Source organism: Notolepis coatsorum (assembly GCF_963971535.1).
Source record: "Notolepis coatsorum genome assembly, chromosome: 4".
Classification (NCBI taxonomy): Eukaryota; Metazoa; Chordata; class Actinopteri; order Aulopiformes; family Paralepididae; genus Notolepis; species Notolepis coatsorum.
Window position 1 is genome coordinate 55,947,027 of NC_140168.1, and position 17,025 is coordinate 55,964,051.

Here is a 17,025-nt window from a genome sequence, read left to right on the forward strand (position 1 = left end):
CACTGACTAACCTGGTGGTCCTGTGGTGCAACCCTAACCCTAACCTGTTGGTCCCGTGGTGCAACCCTAACCTGGTGGTCCCTAACCCTAACCTGGTGGTCCCATGGTGCAAGAAAACATTTGGTCAATGTTGCCACATTTAGCGGCATCTCCTGCAAGGGCCTTTCTTTTTGTTCTCTCTCCCTCTCTACTCCATGCTTCCTCTTTTTTTCACTGTTGAACTGTTGACATTTTTTTTGTCTTTCGCTCTGTCTCTCCCTGTCATTTTGCAGAAGTGCCATCTGCCATTCCATTCGCCATCTCCACTGTCAATCAGTTGTATGGCCTGGTCCCGCCTCCACCAATCACATGCGGCTCCCTTTGTGTGTGTGTGACAGACAGACAGAGCTCCCGATGGCCAGTCCGGGCCTTCGCCATACATTGATGCCAACATGAATCTGAAGGAAATCCTAACATGCAAGGTGTCTAAATGATGTGTTTATTAATGGGGAATTTAAATATGATAGGATAATAGGATAATGGGATAGGATAACTCTAACCTACATCATTTTGTATTGCAAAATTTCCAAATGTACCCATCCCCTTTCAAAGATTTTAAAAGATATGGGAAATAATTTATAATGACAACGCCATCATTAGCACTATCCATCGTCACACGTCGTCACACGTGCAGAGTTCAGGAAGAAATCCTGGACAGTCTGTTTTATACCCTGTATGAATGTTGGCCTTTTCTGAGGATGCTCCCTTTCTCTCATTAACTTATAGGTTAATCCAAACTCTTTCATTTGTTGAAGAAGACGATACTTTTTAAGAATCGTGCTGAGTGATGACACACTCAGTGCTGGTTTTTGGCGCCGTGGGTCAGGAGTTTGTTTGTTTGTCTTCAGCTCTCTTCTGAGGATGTGGTGGAATAGCAGGGCCTTTTTGGATTTTCTGATTCCTTACTTTGCTTCCTGATAGCATCTTCTTTGTTTCCGTGCCTGGAGAGTCCAGTGGTGATGTATTTGTAGCCTTTTTTCAGCACATTATTGTTTTTCTCAGGTTGTTTTGTTGCTTTGTTACATTTGTAATCTTCTCTTTCAAAGTTTGTATTTATCTTGAATGCCTTTTTCGCGTTTTACTTTGTTTCTGTTCCTGTCTGAGAGACTCCCTGCACTGTCTGGCATTGTTATCGGATCTGGGGGGGTGTCTGCCTCCAGCACTGCACCTTCACAGGACCTTTTCTGTCTGCACCTTTTCTGGACCTCTCTCCAATATTTTCTCTGATACCTCTGTGCCCCGTCTCCCATCTTGTCTATTTCTATAACTTTTTTGTCTTGAACCCTCTTTTTCCACCTTTGTCTTTCCTGCTCTTGCATGTCATGTTTGCTCTCTTCGTCACTGTATAATTTTTCTCTTCTCTTTCATTGGTACTCTCTATTTCTTCTCCTTCGCTCCTCAACTGACAATTTTTGTCTAGCCATGCTTTCCTATAATACAAAAGTCATGAAAATGTATTAGAATAAGACTATAAAATCAGGTGTTTATTTACTAAACATGATTGATTGACGTTAAATCTTGAAGCTGCAGTGCGTAGTTTATACAACTAGATGTTGCAAACATCTTCACTGGCTTGTGCAGACACAATCCATGTTCAGTGGGAGCAGTGGGAGAAAATTCAAGAAGACAGTCATTCCAATATTCCTAGGGTATATTACAACTGATAAGATTGTGACAACTGACTAGCAAAAAATTACCTGTTGATCACTCCATACCATAATGTATTACACTATGGATGGAAAGAGAAAGGATGATGCAGCAATCTAGACACGCATGGACCAGTCCTATATTAAGAATTATTATAAAGATATTAAGATGAAATATCCACAGTTTACCACTGTGCACCTTTGCTCTGATGATCCAAGTAAACAGTATAAGAACAAGAATAACTGTTTTCTTCTGTCTTGTATCCCTACTGGGATATGAAAGGGCAACATGGAACTCCTTCCCCGCTCTATAAGAGGCAAGAGTGTAGATGTTTGGTAGTGAAAACTACACACTGCACCATATTTTACATCAATCAATCAATCAACGTAGACAAGTGATATATTTATATTTATTTATTAACACATGTGCTGGGAAAGTAAGACAATTATTCAATAAGCAGACCACAGCCTGCCCATGCTCTAAAAGTCAGAAGTGTATTGTAATGCATGCTATTATATGCACACTTCTGTGCAGATAAAACTCTGAAATAACATTTAAATCCTTTACCGTGTTCAAAAATAGTATAATAATCGTCAACTCCGTCAGACACAAAATCTGATGGAGTTGACGTCTGACGGAGTTGACAAAAGGGCACACATTTTCCCTCCAAGCCTGTATTGTGCACTGCAGCTAGCTAGTTTTTTGGCAGTTGCTAGCTGTCTTAATAATCTCACTGAAACACTTGAATTCAATAAACTATTGATTTTTAAAAGTATAATAACGGAGAGACGGTGTTGACATGTTCCAGCTGTGACCATCGGAATATTGACATTGTTTGTCTAAAATATCAAAAAGTGTAAAACTCACCAGACCATGTGTGGTAGTGTTGCATTCACCACATTCAGGGGAAGGAAAAGGGGTCCTCAGGGATAGAGCTGGCCATGCTATTGCCTAATTTAATTAGGTTTATGAAAAGGTCTGACAGAGTTGACATAAACTGAGGACACAACTTTGATAGGCAGATTTCTATGGAAAATATTATTTGAGTTTCATGGCATGCATTGTTTTATACATGTATAACCCTTATCTTTGATTTTATATGTATGTATGTTTTCAGTGGAGAGGTCTTTCAAGCTTTTTTGGGCTGGTCAATAATGTGACCCCTTGCTGAGGACAAGATAATTAACATGGGAGCTTCTAACCACAGATTATACATTTAAACAAATATCCCCCAAAAAACAAATATATGTGCTAAAACATAACATCAGTATACACAATACCTTTAGATGTAACTTTGTGAGTATGAATGAAATTATGAATTTCTTAATTTTTTATATAAATTAGACTTTTCTATGAGCACACACACAACACACACACTGAACACGCTCACACACTAGCAGCCACTTTAACATGAGCACACACACACTCATGCTGCACACGCTCACACTTATGGTCACTTTACAAAAGGAAAGGTCACTTTAAAAATAGTATAGTATAACTTGAGATTGTATAATATAGCATTGTATAGCAGTGTACATAAAGACCCAGTGCCTCATCCGTAGCTAACAGTGTATTGTACTATCACAGGACCTAGCATGTCTTACCATGCTCTGTAAAAACTCATGTACATATACCGATATGCCCTACTTTGATTACTTGTATTATTGCACAATGTCGTTCTATTGGATTCTTATTATATTATTATTATTGTATTATGCACAATCGTTGCGGGCAAGACCCCCCGCATTTCACTGTATACTTGTATGCTGTGACAAATAAAACTCTTGACTTGACTTGACATGTTTTGTCCCAACTCTCAAGAATCAGTGATATATATTATTTTATATTCTTATTATATTTATCTGAACCCTGCAATTACTGATTGCCAGTTACAAAACATGCAATAGGTTGATGAAAAATATGTACTTTCAAAGTCCATGCCTGTCAGTGCAGACCTTCACCAAGACCCAACAATCTTCCCACTTTGCCATAACTTTCACATGCAAAATTTTTCTGGGTAGATGACAGAAATAAGAGTTGTCGATATTGCCAGTCTCAACAGACACAGGGTATAAATGTATATGGTGGCACTAGAAGGAAAGGTCATGGGGTCACCAACATCAGCAGGTTTCCCCCCTATGGTTCTTGAACAGAGGTGGACAACCATCTTTTTTATCTACCAGTCGATCACGAGCGGCCTCTGAGTTGATCGCTGGAGGAGTTGGACAACCCAGACAAAGACAGCCATTATTGGCGGCTGGGTAGCGTGGAGGTCTAAGCACTCGCCTACCACCGCAGAGACTCTGGGATCTAATCCAGCTGTCAGTGGTACCTCCGGCTTGGTCAGTCGTCCATACGAACACAATTGGCAGTGTTCACGGGTGGCGACTCCTACTCCTCCTACTCCTACAGCGACTCCTACTGGTCGGTCGGGGCACCTGTTCAGCAGGGAGGGGATCTGGGGGAAATAGCGTGAATCTCTGCTCTGTGTGAAACTCCTCGCTGCTCTGAGTGAAACTCCTCGCTGTCAGGTGAAAAGAAGTGGCTGCCGACTCCACATGTATCGGAGGAGGCATGTGGTAGTCTACACCAGGGGTTCCCAATTCATTTTCTGCCCAGTCCACCCAGCCAGGTGTGTAGGCTACCCTCTTACAACCACACAGGTATCAGCCAGGTGTGTAGGCTACCCTCTTACAACCATACAGGTATCAGTCAGGTCACGTGTGTATTCTACCCTCTTATAACCATACAGGTATCAGCCAGGTGTGTATTCTACCCTCTTACAACCATACAGGTATCAGCCAGGTGTGTATTCTACCCTCTTACAACCATACAGGTATCAGCCAGGTCGCTACCCTCTTACAACCATACAGGTATCAGCCAGGTGTGTAGGCTACCCTCTTACAACCATACAGCTATCAGCCAGGTGTGTAGGCTACCCTCTTAAAACCATACAGCTATCAGCCAGGTGTGTAGGCTACCCTCTTAAAACCATACAGCTATCAGCCAGGTGTGTAGGCTACCCTCTTAAAAACCACAAATGATCAGACAGTTAAACCAGCATAATTAAGGATGGGTAGGCTATAGGACGAGACGCCAAGATACAGCGATCTACCATTCTACACAGAATGAGAAGAGGATATAGTTATTTCGTCATATTGAGCATGAACGCGACGATGGACGTTCCATTCGGACGCCTGAATACTTTAGACAACAAATGTTTGTTTCCGCATTTCTGATTGGCCAGGTCATTTCTGGTCATGTGACATGTACGCCCAATCGTGGGACCGCAAGTTTCTACACTGGTTAAGCTTAGGCGCTCTTTCGAAGTTGGTTAAGGTTAGAGTTTGTCTTAGAGCATGGCGATAGAACACCTGCCCTGATTCCAACGGTTAAGCTTAGGCACTCTTTCGAAGTTGGTTAAGGTTAGAGTTTGTCTTAGAGCATGGCGATAGAACGCCAGGTAGTTTGCAGGCTGTTAGACCCGGAAATAGGCGCAGAACTTGCTGTCACATGACCTGGCCAATCAGAGCGCAAAACTCGAACGCGGAAACAAACATTTGTTGTCGAAAGTATTCACGCCATTCGGACACAAAGCCTAGAGAAGGAGGCTGTCCGTGCGCTCTTGGAGGAGAGGGAGGGTTGCCACCTGTCCCATATAACAAACCAAAACGCCATTTGTTCTGTATTGAGTGAGAATAACAGTATTAGGGCCCATGTCGACCGGGGACGTTTTATGAGTTGTCAGCTCCTTTCTGTCATTAATTTCTATGCTACAGACGCGACAGGCGCGCTCCTTTTCCCAGCTTTTCCCAGCCTCGCGTTTTAGCGCTCTCGGCGGCCAGCGTTTTTGGGCGGAGCGCTCCCAGGGCCTAAAGTTGAAACTAGTTCAACTTTTGGAGAGGAGCGGCACTCATCAAGGTAACTTTTTTCGACGACCAATCAACATCGAGCAAGTGGCGGAGCCGCGGCAGTCGCGAGACTCAGGAAAACGCTCTGAGCTTTTTTTTATTTTGCTTTTCAAAACGGTCCGTCTTGAAAAAAACGTCCCCGGTGGACACAAAGCCTTAGGCTGCGTACAGACTTGGTAACATGGGAAGAAAGTGCAGAAGAGCACAGCCACTCGCTATCTCTGCCAAGCTCACCCCTCTCTCTCTCCCTGTCTCTGAAGTACTGTGTTGCTCCTTATGCAGGAATCACAACAGCTTTAGCATAAATCGTTACTAGAGAGCAAAATGTTGCACACAATAAGAGGCATCTCTCTCCTTCTGTGCCTTGCTGCTCTGCTGTGAGTGAGTGAGTGAGTGAGTGAGTGAGTGAGTGAGTGAGTGAGTGAGTGAGTGAGTGAGTGAGTGAGTGAGTGAGTGAGTGAGTGAGTGAGTGAGTGAGTGAGTGAGTGAGTGAGTGAGTGAGTGAGTGAGTGAGTGTGTGTGTGTGTGTGTGTGTGTGTGTGTGTCTTGTTGGCTGTTGCGTGTGGGCATTTAAAAATACTCTCTTCCTTCAAGGCAGAAGGAAAATCCATGGCTTGGCAGTGTGACAGGTAACTTGTAGGCATACAAGTTGAATTGTAATGTGTGTCACAAGGTTATGCATGCCTATCATGGAGGAGTGTGACATTAAAGAACACCCTTCTGGAGAAGGTTAATGCTAGCACTCATCCTCCTATCGGACGTCACTGGCTGAATAAAAGGACATTTTTGGATAGATTCAAATGCTTGGACTCATTATTTCTCCTGAAATAAGAGAGAATAATATATACAATATTTTATGTTGTACAATGCATGATTTTCTAAATGTCAAATAAACATCTTTTGGGGGCTTTTACACTGGGCTCTAATAAGTAAGTGGCATAAGTGTCATCAGTATTCTAAAGGTCCCATACATTTTTATGTTGTTTCATAATATCAACATACATATGATTCCCCCCCCCCCCAGATATAATTTACAATTTACGAATTATTAATATTGCAATATGGAACTATTTACTAGGCAACCTATAATAAGACTTACAATTGTGGTGACTTTCACTCCGATTGGCTGCCGATGGTCTCTTCAGCCTTGGAATTGCTGAAGAAGAATTAAGACCCCCATGTCTTAATTTGAATATTCAAATTTTGTGACTATATGACTAATGAGTCAGGAGGAAACACACTCATTTAAAAAAATTGAATGTTTGTTCTGATGGGGGGCATTAGAGGAAAGGTCATGGGGTGATCAAAATCAATGGATTTCTTACTCTTGGTATTATGAACGTGCACCACAAACCTTATGGCAATTCGGCCATTACTTTTCAAGATATCTTGTTCTCGGTTTGTCCTGATGGTGGCGCTATAGCAAAGGTCACGGGGTCACCAAAATCAATAGGTGTCTTCTTCTAGGGGTCATGCATTTTCACAGCACATTTTACGACTGTACGACAAACGGGTCAGTGCTCATTTGAAGATGTTGGCCTGATGGTGATATTTGAGCAGCGTTTCCCAAACTTTTTTGACCAAGGCATCCCTGAAAATATTTCTCCCGCCACAGCACCCTAACTCCCCCCAAATACATGTTTTGCAACATGCCAGAGCTATTAACAATACACCACAATTTTGTTTGTGGCATATTTAAATTATTTATTTTAAACATACATCGACAGCACTCTTTGAGAGGGAGGATTCTTCCCCAGAAGGAGAAAGCCATCCAAACTCAGTTGGAATTAAGTGTTTTGACTCAGGGTACTTGTATGTATGTATGACATTGTACGTATTTTATGCCTATTCTTAAGTCTGCACGTTTACATTGCAGTACTTATTTTTAATTTTTTTATGATGATGATCTTTTCCCCCTCCTTTTTCCGTTTTTCTCCCATCCCAATGTTAGTCGTTATGCCAATTCCCAATACCCCTCCTGGTCGTTGCGCACTTACCCCCCCCTACCGTCGGTCTGGGAGGGCGGAGACTATCACATGCTTCCTCCGACACATGTGTAGCCAGCCCACCGCTTCTTTTCACCTGGCAGCGCGGACTCTCACTGGGGGAGTGTAACGTGTGGAAGGGTCACACTACCTCCCCCAGATCCTTCCCTCGCGCCCCGACCGAACTTTAGGAGTCGCTGTTTACAACGACAAGGACCCACCCCACCGGCTTTCCCACCCGCTGACATTGCCAATTGTATCAGTATGGACGGCCGACCAAGCCGGAGGCACCGCGGCAGCCGGATTCGATCCCACTGTCTCTGCGGTGGTAGACAGACGCTTAGTCCGCTGCGCTACAGCTTCTATCCTTGGTTCAAGTAATCATTATTTCACAGTTCCAACTGTTAGCTAAAATTCCACCACAATATGCATTTGCATAGATGAAAAAAATATACGTTAGCTTATTACTGTTATTTTAACATAAATCCTTTTGATTTATCAGGTTAAGAACCCCATATTACTCCATCAAACAATGATCAAGCTATTCACGTAAATAACAAAGACAAATATAATCAAATAAAAGCTATGACATTAACTTTGTTCAAACCCTTTTTGTCACAGTGAAGAGGGGCAGTTTTCTCAGTTCACAACTATATTGGTAAAGTTTTGGGTGGGACTTGTTTGCATCCCTGCAGCTTCTGATTCAATTTGGCGATATGCTCGTTATGTCACACAACAGAGCAAAGTCACACAGCCAGTTTGGATCCGACAGTTCCGAAAATATTTCCTCAGCCACAATAAAGCTAGCTTTCACTGCTGCATGGTTTATGGCTGTAGCTCCTGTGAACATACTCTGATGCGATTGACAATTTGTTGTTTTTCTTGGAGGCTAAATCTGGCAAAATGCAGACGTAGATTGTACTCTTTGACGACAGACGCCACATCATAACACAAAAGACATACCGTTTCTTATCCTTGAAGCACAAGCACAATGTATTCACTTTCACATCTTTCTTGAAACTGCCTTCCATCTGCATCAACTTTTCTCTTACTGGACATGTTGGCATCACTATGAAGATTTTCAATTCTCAATTCGACTTGATGGTGAAATCGCCGTAGTTAAACACACTTAGTTAAACACACTACATGGGATGCCGTCACTTTGCCGGCACATAATTGACATGCATTGTGGGAAATGTTGTTTATGGTCAATGCACGCTTTAAAGCAGCATGGACTTATTATAAGACAATCATACACACTTTAAGCTCCTGCGATAATATGACATGGCGGGCCACATTTGGCCCGCAGGCCTTGAGTTTGACACATATGATCTATATGGTGGCACTAGAAGGAATGGTCATGGGGTCACCAACATCAACAGGGTTCCTGTTGATTCTTGAACAGAGGTCGACAACCATCTTTTTGATCTCAGTCGATCACGAGGGGCCTCTGAGTAGATCGCAGACAACCCAGACAATGACAGCCATTATTTCATGGGGGCTTTCACTGGGTCCCAATTTCACACATGCTTAGCATTGTGTCATGAAACGCTCTGGGACTAGTATGCACTGCAGGTATCAGCCAGGTGTGTATTCTACCCTCTCACAACCATACAGGTATCAGCCAGGTGTGTATTCTACCCTCTTACAACCATATGATACAGGTATCAGCCAGGTGCCTACCCTCTTACAAGCATACAGTTCATAGTGTGCGCTGGCATAGTGCTACAACATCAGTGTGCTGATAGGTCTGGCAGAGTGAGACTAGTGCGTGCTGTGAGGTCCATTCATAGATAACTCTGCAAGTGCATCTTGGGTTTTGGTGGCAAATACTAACAGCTGATGCTGTGGAGAGAGAGCTGAATGAGTCTGGGAGCTAGCCGTAGTCTTCATTAATAGGGGGAAGATATTTTAGCCGTCATTGTCGGGAATAAATTAGACACACCGTTATTGCCCATTTGCGCTTGACTAAAGTTGAGAAACCATCTTTGCAACGTAAATACACATTCAGTAGCAGGTATTGCATATAAAATTGTATATGGCATTTTAAAATATTAGCAATATATATGTTTAATCAGCTGATAAACTTGTTTTGACATGCAATCATGTGCAGGTGTCCTGGAGAGTCATCACAACACAACAGGGTGCCACGTCACTGCACTAGAGGAAAGGTCTTGGCAAGCCGGCCATTCATTTTCAAGATAGCTCATTCACGGTACTGAATGACAACTTACAGAGGAAAAAATAGAATAGAAGGATTTAAATGTGCTTTTTTAAGTGAAATGCTGTATCGCCCATTGACTTCACTATGCTGTATACCCCATTGACTTCACTATGCTGAATAGCCCATTGACTTCACTATGCTGAATACCCCATTGACTTCACTATGCTGAATACCCCATTGACTTCACTATGCTGAATAGCCCATTGACTTCACTATGCTGTATACCCCATTGACTTCACTATGCTGTATATACCCCATTGACTTCACTATGCTGTATACCCCATTGACTTCACTATGCTGTATACCCCATTGACCTCACTATGCTGTATATATCCCATTGACTTCACTATGCTGAATATATCCCATTGACCTCACTATGCAGTATACCCCATTGACTTCACTATGCTGTATACCCCATTGACTTCACTATACTGTATACTCCATTGATTTCACTAGCATCACTAACAAATCATTTCTACTTCTTGGATGAACTGTAATGACTCTTGGATCAGCTGAAATCAGACAGGCTTCTTAAATCAGACAGGTTTCTTAAACTGGGTAGTGGAGTAACCCATTAAGTAAAGTGATGATGAACATTTAGCCCCCTACCTTCAGAGAAATACCAGAGATGACGTCCAAAGGATCGATGACGTTCCCCAGAGATTTACTCATCTTCCTGCCATGTTTATCCCTCACCAGAGAATGAAGGAGCACCTGACAAGAGATGGAGAGAGAGAGGGATGGATGACACGAACAGAGGGAGTAGGGGGAGATTTTATAGATTGTTATCTGAATGAGTGATGTGTCTATCTGCATGGCTTCCCTCTCTTATGACAGCAACCATCAAGGTGCCCTTGAACAAGACATAACCCAAAAGAAATTCCAATTCAGGGCCAACAGTGGAGGACTGTGGGGGTACTGGGCAGGTCTGACATGTCAGACACGTAGCTAGTGTGCATATGTTCCAAAGGTCTGACTGTCAGGCTAGTCTCAAGTGTGAATGTGTGGAACTGGGTCAATTTGAGGCGGGGTATGACTCTTGTTTTTGTTCTTTGATGTTGCAGTACTTCTGTAAATCCGCAAAGATTCTTTTTCCTCCTGTCGTTTCATATAGCTCTCTGAGCAACGCATAATGTATGCAGTTCCCCAGAGGCTCCACAGGGTCATGATGTGTCTCCCCACTTCACCAGAGGCTCAGAGCACAGGGTCACTTTGTGTCTCCCCACTTCGACTTTGACTGGTTGTCCTTGTTTTTTCGGTTTTATTTGCCTTCTACTTTTTCTTCCATCCCCCGATTTAGTCGTTATACCAATATACCAACCTGGCTGATGCACTGCCCTGCTGTCATTCTGGGGAGGGTGTAGACTACCACCCGCTGCCCTGCTGTCGGTCTGGAGAGGGTGTAGACTAACTACCCCATGCCTCCTCCAATACATATGGAGTCGCCAGCTGCTTCTTTTCACCGGACAGCGAGGAGTTTCACTGGGAGAGAGTAACACACGTGGAGGTTCAAGCTATCTCCCCCAGATCCCCTCCCTGTTGAACAGGCGCCCCGACTGACTAGTAGGAGTTGCTATTGCAACAATCAGGACTCATACGCCACCGGATTCCCACCCACGAAAACACTGCCAATTGTGCCAATTGGACCAAGCCAGAGGTACCGCCTCCCGGGAATTCAACCCCAGGTCTCTGCTGTGGTAGGCGAGTGCTTAGACATTTGCACTACCCAGCCACCCCTTGGTTGTCCTTGTTATCGAACCTGTGATATTTCCATTACAGGATGTTATCTCTTAACCACCAGGCCACCCTGTTGCACACACGCTGCTGGAAAAGGAGCAGGTGTTCTCAGTCAACCTTCCCTGGGTAAATATAAATAAATAAATAAAAAAAAAAACGACAACATTCAATCTGTTATTTCCGTACATTGTTTGCCGTTTTAAGGTGTCACCTGTTTGAAAGGCAGCTGGCCAGTCAACTCTGTGCCCAGCATAACCATCCTGGCCACCCAGAAGAAGATGAGGTCACTTCCTGTTTCCAGAACGGAGTTGGGGTAGAACTCCTGCAGGTCACTTGTCTACGGGAAGAGTGGGGAATACGGTAGTTACACTACGGGACATGGTATCTATCAGAGCTGAACTGATATGAGAGGTTTTGGTTTTGATACAGATTTTCTAATAACCAATATATCTGCATTTTCTTTAAGACAGTATGGAAAATATACATCAATCCATTTTTCTTTTTGTGTGTGTGTGGGAGGGGGGGGGGGGGGTGTACATATTGACCATATTATATTATTATATTAACAGGGTGGAAAGGAATCCCAACCTGACACACCGAGTGTACATACAGAAATAAGATCACAACAATAAGACGACAAGACGAGGGTAGACAAAAGCAAGGATAACAAATCACACGTACAATTTGATTGGTTGGAGATCAAGGCCTTAAACTCTGCACAACATAAGGGGACATGGTATCAAAGAGTAGGGTCTGGTGGAACATATTTCAGGCTAGTTATTGTTTGTGGAGGAGCGTGACACATCTGGAGAAACTCCACTACCTGCTGTGGCCAGCCCAGCATGGCAAACGGAAACAGGCCAGAGGAGAACCAGGTGTCCAGCACATCCGGGTCTGAAGGAGAGGAAGTATGCAAATATCAACACAATACACAAGTAAAAAGAAAAAAGAAAAGAAAAAGACTACATTTAACTACAGAAAAGAAAATTCATATAAAGTAATAATAAACGTACTGATTATTTCTTTTTATAACTTTTAATTACTTTGGGACTTTTTCTGGACTACTTTTGTACCAAAATCCATTAAAGAAAAGCAGTTACAGACTGTAATGTTGAGTCACATTATCATCTAGAACCAGTCACTGTTACCAGTCACATCTAGAACCAGTCACGCCTTAAAATCCCCCTAGGGTTGACGACATCATTTTGATGCAGTGAATCCAGAAGAACCAGCCTCTAAGAGAAACCTGAAATATCCACGCAACCGTTGGCGTTTCCCGTCAGTAATACTGACACATCTACATTCACCCAAGGCTCTACTGAATCAGATGTATGATGTTCCTCCATCCTTTAATATAAGCCATTCAAAATAAAGTGTTGGCGTTAGGTGCAGACAGAGATGAGTCACCCTGAGTCAAAGCAATGCTGTCGGGGGCGACTCCATATTTCACAGCAGCTCTCTCCCTGGCCTCCTGCTCGCTTCTACCCCACACCCACACCTCCTGTCAAGAGAGAAGACGCACAAGAGAGACCCCGCAAGGGTCACACCAATGCTAACACAGAGTTCTAGCGTTCAGGGTGGCACAGTGGGGTAGTGGTTAACAATGTTGCCTCACAGCTAGAAGGTCCTGGGTTCGAATCATACTTGGGGACCAGGTTGTCACGTTGCCATGTACCCAGGTGGGGTATCTCCTGGGCCTTTCTGTGTGGAGTTTGCATGTTCTCCCTGTGCTCGCAAGGGTTTCCCCTCCCAATAAGATAAACCCAATGGAAAAACATGCACAACAGATCGTTAGCGCTATCGCATCCTGGCGAAGATGGACAAGAGCACTTGGATTGGTCCCCGGGTGCGGCCCATGTCTGCTCCCGGCTGCCCTTGGGGGGGAAGGATGACGGGATGGGTCAAGTGCAGAGAGACATTTCATCTGCGACCCAATGCATGCGTGTGCCCATCTCTCATATGTGTGTTAATCTGCATGACAAATAAAGACTTCTTCTTCTTCTTCTTCATCTTCTATACATACCGTAATTCCTCTAATAGTAACCGGGTCTCAAATACAAGCCGGGTCTCTATTAATGGCCGGGTGCGCTCTTGAGCTAAGCAATTATAAGCCGGCCTCCTAATACAAGCCGGGTTACTAATATACTGAGCTGCGTACTGAGCTAGTTACTTGATTTCACTTTGAAAACGTTGAAATGACCAGTGACCACCTGTAATTGCACTGTTTACTATTTCATACAGTACTTGGTTTCAATAAATGAACCCAGTACATTTTACTGGGTTCAAACTGACACAAAATGTTGATTTATTCATTATGATCCGTTTGAAAATTTGAAATATAGGCCTCCCTCTTATACAGGCCTCCTCCTAATACAAGCCTGGTACCCGCTACAGTTGAAACAAATACAAGCCGGGGTTACTATTAGAGGAATTACGGTAGTTACACATCGATATCCTACTGTCGTTCAGAATGAATATAGTGTTTCGCATCATCGCACTCATACAGTAATGCAAATAAGTTATTTTCCAGATTATGAGAAACGTGAATAGGATATCTGGGACATCCCGATATCATGCGGAATACTGACGCATCTACGTGGTATACTCCTCCCTTTTGTTTACTTTTGGTTTTCGTCATGTGTGTAAGCTCAGTGTCCATGCGATATGTCCCATCTATTCACACATACACATGGGGACATTTGTGAGTGCTACACGAAGCATTTTAACAGTTTATTATCCTGAATGAGACATAAACTAGCATACGAACCATTAACTGGGGAATACAGGGTGCACTTAAACCTGTGCATCTGAAGATTCTCTAACAGAAATCTCCCCCCTATGCCATTCTGTGCAGATTCTGTGGTACGTCTGTACTGTTGTACCCCTGATGAAGCCTGATCATAAGGAGTCTTTTCACGTCTGAATGTTTACAAACTTCACTTCCCCTGTGAGAGAGACGGTAACCTGAGAATCTCCCCGAATGCACCCAGGAGCCCCACCTCTTGTGTGTCTGGAGACGCTAGTCGATAAGCGGGAATCTGATGGCCCCACCATAGCTGCCTGGAAATGCACCAATCACTGGAGAGGGCGGGACAAACAGAGAGAGACATTGTGTTGACACGGCCATAAGTTATAACAAGGAGCCCTTTTTATCTCATCATCGTGACAGAATGAAGGGCAGTGAGAGAGATGTCTGCCATCCCCAATTCACACACAGCCTTGCCGTGTCAACTTAGAACTGACGTCAGGCCAGCGGTTAGGACACAAACAGAGCGGTTGTTGCTCTTCATGCATCGGATGACACTGATTAAAAACACAAACAAACAGGGGTGGCCTGCTGAAGCTTATAGAAACTGGCTTGTGATCAAAGGGTTAGTTGGTTTGAATCCTTAGGCAGAGGAAGTGAATGAGTAACCCCCCGCCCCCTCAACAGCTACAATTGCGGTGCCCTTGAGCAAGGCCCATCTGCTCCAGTGGCGCTGCTCTGTGGCCAGCAGTAGAGGTGTCGATGTGTGGAAGTTGTGTGAATGTGAAGCAGGGCATATTGCTGAAAAAGTCATGTGGCTTCACCGTCAGCCTGCCATAGATAAATAAATATTTAAAAAGTGTTAAATCCTGTGAAAGTTTCAATGCCTTTGGACCAAATGAGAAGCCTTTAGAATTACCTGGACGGGATCTATCTGGTCTTCCAGTATGGGATCTTAAACTTTTGCATGTCAGTAGTTCAAATTTACAGACAAATGTTTGTCTGCAGAAGTCTGTCATCAAAATGACCGTTACATGTTTTTTTTCTCAACTACATAGAAAACCTTTTTTTCCCTCAGTGGTAAAACATCAAACTAAAGGCAGGCCCAAGATGAGTACCTGATGTTGGACAACCAGTTGTTCCACGTTTTGCTGTAGAAGTGAGGGATGATCTCCAGCCGCCCGTCCTCCACGGCCTGGGGGAGGGGGGGTTCAGAGCAGCAGCGAGACATAGGCTTCATTCAGCTGTTCAGTGATATATAGATAAAGGCTGACCTAGAAACCACAAAACTTGCACAATGATCCACTCCGGTTACCTGGATCGCTCTTTTGGCCATTTTCTCGCAGCGCACGAACCATTGCTTCTTCAGCAAGGGTTCAATGACATCCCCAGAGCGACTGACAAACAGATAGGAGAGAGGGAGAAAGAGAGAAAGAGAGAGAAATAGGAGTTTTAGATGTACTCAATAGCAGCCATCTGGAGGACCAGGTTGGGCCAGTTGAGCCCATTATACAGAAACAAGAGCAAGAATGATGCCTCGTCAACCCATTTGGCCATTTTCTGCATTCTGCACAAGCAAACATTCTCCTGGCTATCTTTATCTTTATTACGGATCGCCATTAGTCATCACCGCAGCAACAACTAGTCTTCTTGGGGTCCACACACAACAAAACAAGTATCAGATCACAGAAAATACAATAAAAGTATCTTACAGTATCTTCTTCTTCTTTCGTGTAACATCAGAGGTCCAACTCCGTATCTTGTATTCTTTCAGGTTATGACCATGTTGCGGCTCTTTAACTAAGCTAGTCTCCAATTTAGATATTTCACAAATGTTTTTAAAAACAGGTTTTTCAAAAGATTTTGTCCAGTAGTGATAATCCATTCAAATGTAATGTCCCATTAATTACTTCCTACCCGAGGGAGAGAGAATCTAAATGCACACACACTAATAAGCATTGGAGGCTTTTAACCAGGGCCGGACTGGGGGAATCATTCAGGTCAGGAAATATAGTGCGAAATATAGCCCCAGTCAGGCCACTTTTTAAGCGGGGGGTCCCCCACCAGGACATTTTTTGTTACAAAGACTTCATTTCCTGTATTCTGGTGTAGGAATTTTTTTATACCTTTTAAATGCCAGTGTGTGTGATAGCATATATTTACAATATATCAAATGCAAAGTAGATTTTTCTGGGGGGGATTATTACAGGCTAGCATGTGTCAATGATTAGCAACAACACTGATTTTGATGGATTTTTTTTTATTTTTGTAAGAGTCCTGCCTCCACCAATCACATTTCCCTTTGTGTGTGTGTGTGTGAGCAAGAGAGAGAGAGATAGTTCTCCAACTTCTGTGAGTTGCAGTGATCTCCTGGTTGTTCCCCACCTAGGTTATCCAACTATTGCGCCGCTGCAACTAGAAACACTGGCCTGGCCTGCTTCTAAGTTCAGTGGCCTGATTTTTGGAAATCATCTGGCGACACCCCACGGCGGCTCGCGACCCCTCTAGGCACCCCCACTTTGGGAACCACTGGCCTAGGCTACAGGGACACTTTTAGGCATTTGAATTGCCAGGATAAATCATTAATTACTATAATTATATAATGCTTGCGAATTATACAATGGTTGCCATGATAATGGTAATACATTTCAGTAGCCTACTGGTACAGCACACAGAACATGATAGATTCTAAAACGGCTATTATTAGCCTGATGTTGGTTTGGTTGAAGAGCGGCG

General features: G+C 43.5%; 1 protein-coding gene across 4 annotated transcripts in view; it reads right to left on the bottom strand.

Moving 5' to 3' along the window:
• The window catches only part of vars2 (valyl-tRNA synthetase 2, mitochondrial), a 58,109-nt gene that overhangs the window by 14,706 nt on the left and 26,378 nt on the right, over nucleotides 1-17,025 (bottom strand). For 2 of the 4 annotated variants that reach the window (XM_084312635.1, XM_084312632.1), the window contains exons 15-21: nucleotides 15,605-15,686; nucleotides 15,408-15,523; nucleotides 14,543-14,621; nucleotides 12,951-13,044; nucleotides 12,367-12,437; nucleotides 11,755-11,880; nucleotides 10,416-10,520 (exon numbers count right to left, since the gene is read on the bottom strand). In XM_084312635.1, the coding sequence (XP_084168761.1) occupies nucleotides 10,416-10,520; nucleotides 11,755-11,880; nucleotides 12,367-12,437; nucleotides 12,951-13,044; nucleotides 14,543-14,621; nucleotides 15,408-15,523; nucleotides 15,605-15,686 (673 nt within the window). The remainder of the gene's footprint in view (nucleotides 1-10,415; nucleotides 10,521-11,754; nucleotides 11,881-12,366; nucleotides 12,438-12,950; nucleotides 13,045-14,542; nucleotides 14,622-15,407; nucleotides 15,524-15,604; nucleotides 15,687-17,025) is intronic. The other 2 variants (XM_084312633.1, XM_084312634.1) reach the window with 2 other exon arrangements.